Here is a 4,619-nt window from a genome sequence, read left to right as displayed (position 1 = left end):
GGAAGTAATTTACCTGCCAGTCAGATGTGTAGGTGGCAGGTAGTGTACCGGTTAAGTGCATTGGGCCAGTAACTGAAAGGTCGTTGGTTTGACTCCCCGAGCCAACTAGGTGAGAACTCTGCTGATGTGCTCTTGACCTCTGAATAAGAGTGTCTGCTTAAATGGATAACTGACAAAATCTATTTTCCCAGACTGCATTTTGACGGGAGAAAACAGAGGATGTAGAGAGAAGTATTAGAACAGGAAAGAGTGTTCTATCTACTTTCTACATCCTAATCCAGCAGACTGGGCTGTTTGGAACGGGGCTGTTTGGAACTGGGCTGTTTGGAACTGAGCTGTTTGTAACGGGGCTGTTTGGAACTGGTCTGTTTGGAACGGGGCTGTTTGGAACTGGACTGTTTGGAACTGGACTGTTTGGAACTGGACTGTTTGGAACTGGTCTGTTTGGAACTGGACTGTTTGGAACTGGACTGTTTGGAACTGGTCTGTTTGGAACTGGTCTGTTTGGAACTGGTCTGTTTGGAACTGGGCTGTTTGGAACTGGGCTGTTTGGAACTGGGCTGTTTGGAACTGGGCTGTTTGGAACTGGGCTGTTTGGAACTGGTCTGTTTGGAACTGGGCTGTTTGGAACGGGGCTGTTTGGAACTGGTCTGTTTGGAACTGGGCTGTTTGGAACTGGGCTGTTTGGAACTGGGCTGTTTGGAACTGGGCTGTTTGGAACTGGGCTGTTTGGAACTGGGCTGTTTGGAACGGGGCTGTTTGGAACTGGTCTGTTTGGAACTGGGCTGTTTGGAACTGGGCTGTTTGGAACTGGTCTGTTTGGAACTGGGCTGTTTGGAACTGGGCTGTTTGGAACTGGGCTGTTTGGAACTGGTCTGTTTGGAACTGGGCTGTTTGGAACTGGGCTGTTTGGAACTGGTCTGTTTGGAACTGGGCTGTTTGGAACGGGGCTGTTTGGAACTGGTCTGTTTGGAACTGGTCTGTTTGGAACTGGTCTGTTTGGAACTGGGCTGTTTGGAACTGGGCTGTTTGGAACTGGTCTGTTTGGAACTGGTCTGTTTGGAACTGGGCTGTTTGGAACTGGGCTGTTTGGAACTGGTCTGTTTGGAACTGGGCTGTTTGGAACTGGGCTGTTTGGAACTGGCCTGTTTGGAACTGGGCTGTTTGGAACGGGGCTGTTTGGAACGGGGCTGTTTGGAACTGAGCTGTTTGCCTCCTGCATCAGGGTGCGTAATGTATTCAAAGTCTACAGCTTCATTTCCCTCAACCATTGATTTCTAGGCTGGCCAAGAGGCCGTGGAAAAGCCTATTGATTCACAACGTTGTGGCGCTTTCCACTCCTCTCTCCCATGAGACACTGCAACTCTGGAAGGGGTAGGAGAGAAGAGGAGGGGAGGTGGGGTGTGTGGGAGAGAGGGAAGGAAGGAAAATAGAGGAGAGGGGGAGAAAGTGTGGGATGTGGGAGAGTGGGAAGGAGATTAAATGAGAGGAGAAGAGAGGAGAGCAAAGAGGGTGTGTGTGTGAGATGTGTGAGGGGACTGGAGTGTGAGGTTATGTAGGGTGAGGTGTATAGGGGAGAAGAGAGATATAAGAGATGGTTGTTGGAGAGTGGAGATAAGTTAAGTGCTTGTACAAGGACAGATACTGTGTCCAAAATTGCACCCTATTCCCTATTTAGTGCATTACTTTTGACTAGATCCCTATTACCCCTGGTCAAAGGTAGAGCACTATAAGTAGGGTGCCATATAGGACGCAGTAATGTCTGTTCTCACTGACTAAAGATCTGGAGACAAGCAAATTGAAACGTTATGAAATCATCCAAGGCAGACAGCAGGTCAAACCTCCTGGTATCTTCCAGTAATAGTAATGCCCTCCTCTCTCCTCCTCTATAACTCTCCTGGCCCCCCAAGGCAGACAGCAAGTCAAACCTCCTGGTATCTTCCAGTAATAATAATGCCCTCCTCTCTCCTCCTCTATAACCCTCCTGACCCCCCAAGGCAGACAGCAGGTCAAACCTCCTGGTATCTTCCAGTAATAGTAATGCCCTCCTCTCTCCTCCTCTATAACTCTCCTGGCCCCCCAAGGCAGACAGCAAGTCAAACCTCCTGGTATCTTCCAGTAATAATAATGCCCTCCTCTCTCCTCCTCTATAACCCTCCTGACCCCCCAAGGCAGACAGCAGGTCAAACCTCCTGGTATCTTCCAGTAATAGTAATGCCCTCCTCTCTCCTCCTCTATAACTCTCCTGGCCCCCCAAGGCAGACAGCAGGTCAAACCTCCTGGTATCTTCCAGTAATAATAATGCCCTCCTCTCTCCTCCTCTATAACCCTCCTGACCCCCCAAGGCAGACAGCAGGTCAAACCTCCTGGTATCTTCCAGTAATAATAATGCCCTCCTCTCTCCTCTCAGTAATAACAGTTATATGAGTCAATCTTTATCTGACGCAGCTCAGTGATAATCTGTGTTCACCACAGGGGGTCAGTTAGGGACAAGTAGCGGACAGACACATGCCTATTGTACAATCATCACATAAATACGCTGGGAGGGTGTGTGTACTGCCAGAGTAGAGGAGCTGAAATGATGAGATCAGTAATCATCACCTAATAGGAGGGTGTGTGTGTACTGCTAGAGTAGAGGAGCTGAAATGATGAGATCAGTAATCATCACCTAATAGGAGGGTGTGTGTGTACTGCTAGAGTAGAGGAGCTGAAATGATGAGATCAGTAATCATCACCTAACAGGAGGGTATGTGTGTACTGCTAGAGTAGAGGAGCTGAAATGATGACATCAGTAATCATCACCTAACAGGAGGGTGTGTGTGTACTGCTAGAGTAGAGGAGCTGAAATGATGAGATCAGTAATCATCACCTAACAGGAGGGTGTGTGTGTACTGCTAGAGTAGAGGAGCTGAAATGATGAGATCAGTAATCATCACCTAATAGGAGGGTGTGTGTGTACTGCTAGAGTAGAGGAGCTGAAATGATGAGATCAGTAATCATCACCTAACAGGAGGGTATGTGTGTACTGCTAGAGTAGAGGAGCTGAAATGATGACATCAGTAATCATCTCCTAACAGGAGGGTGTGTGTGTACTGCTAGAGTAGAGGAGCTGAAATGATGACATCAGTAATCATCTCCTAACAGTTTCATCACTTAACCCTCCTGACCCCTCCAACCCTCCTCCTCCTCTATAACCCTCCTGACCCCTCCAACCCTCCTCCTCCTCTATAACCCTCCTGACCCCTCCAACCCTCCTCCTCCTCTATAACCCTCCTGACCCCTCCAACCCTCCTCCTCCTCTATAACCCTCCTGACCCCTCCAACCCTCCTCCTCCTCTATAACCCTCCTGACCCCTCCAACCCTCCTCCTCTTCTATAACCCTCCTGACCCCTCCAATCCTCCTCCTCCTCTGTAACCCTCCTGACCCCTCCAACCCTCCTCCTCCTCTATAACCCTCCTGACCCCTCCAACCCTCCTCCTCCTCTATAACCCTCCTGACCCCTCCAACCCTCCTCCTCCTCTATAACCCTCCTGACCCCTCCAACCCTCCTCCTCTTCTATAACCCTCCTGACCCCTCCAATCCTCCTCCTCCTCTGTAACCCTCCTGACCCCTCCAACCCTCCTCCTCCTCTATAACCCTCCTGACCCCTCCAATCCTCCTCCTCCTCTGTAACCCTCCTGACCCCTCCAATCCTCCTCCTCCTCTGTAACCCTCCTGACCCCTCCAACCCTCCTCCTCCTCTATAACCCTCCTGACCCCCCAACTCTCCACTCCTCCTCCTCCTCCTCTATAACCTTAATGACATCCCAACCCTCCTCCTCCTCTATAACCATCCAGACCCCCAAACCCTCCATCCCTCCTCCTCTTTAACCCACTTGACCCCACAAACCCTTCACACCTCATCTTCCTCTATAACCCTCCTGAACCTCCATCCCTCCTCCTCCTCAATAAACCTCCTGACCCTCCACCCCTCCTCCTCTATAACCATCCTGACCCCCCAACACTCAATTCTTATCCTTTATAACCCAACTGACCCCTGCACCCTCCAACCCTTTTCCTCCTCTATATCCCTTCCTGACACCCCAACCCTCCTCCTTTATAACCCTCCTGACCCCCCAACCCTCCACACTTCCTCCTCTATAACCCTCCTGATCCCCCCAACCCACCACCCTCCTCATCCTCTATAACCCTTGTGACCCCCACAACCTTCCACCCCTCCTCTTCCTCTATAACCCTCCTGACCCCCACAACCTTCCACCCCTCCTCTTCCTTTATAACCCTTGTGACCCCCACAACCTTCCACCCCTCCTCTTCCTCTATAACCCTCCTGACCCCCACAACCTTCCACCCCTCCTCTTCCTCTATAACCCTCCTGATCCCCCCAACCCACCACCCTCCTCATCCTCTATAACCCTTGTGACCCCCACAACCTTCCACCCCTCCTCTTCCTCTATAACCCTCCTGACCCCCTCAACCTTCCACCGCTCCTCATCTGTAACCCTCCTGACCCACACCCCTCCTCCTCCTCTATAACCCTCCTGACTCTCCACCCCTCCTCCTCTATAACCTTAATGATATCCCAACCGTCCTCCTCTTCTTTCACCCACCTGACCCCC

At 50.9% G+C, this 4,619-nt stretch overlaps 1 protein-coding gene across 1 annotated transcript; it reads right to left on the bottom strand.

The window, feature by feature from the left end:
- Window positions 1–272: 272 nt before the first annotated feature.
- On the bottom strand, window positions 273–1,271 carry LOC139575271 (uncharacterized). Its single transcript, XM_071400230.1, has one exon. It carries the CDS (start codon window positions 1,269–1,271, stop codon window positions 273–275), a length of 999 nt encoding a protein of 332 aa, XP_071256331.1.
- Window positions 1,272–4,619: the final 3,348 nt, after the last annotated feature.

The sequence above is a fragment of the Salvelinus alpinus genome, chromosome 5 (genome assembly GCF_045679555.1).
Source record: "Salvelinus alpinus chromosome 5, SLU_Salpinus.1, whole genome shotgun sequence".
In the NCBI taxonomy this organism is placed as follows: domain Eukaryota; kingdom Metazoa; phylum Chordata; class Actinopteri; order Salmoniformes; family Salmonidae; genus Salvelinus; species Salvelinus alpinus.
This window is presented reverse-complemented; position numbering and strand designations above follow the sequence as displayed.

What these genes read in the sequence shown, in the direction of transcription:
- LOC139575271 (XM_071400230.1), bottom strand. Translation starts at nt 1,271, where the DNA reads ATGGTTGAGGGAAATGAAGCTGTAGACTTTGAATACATTACGCACCCT.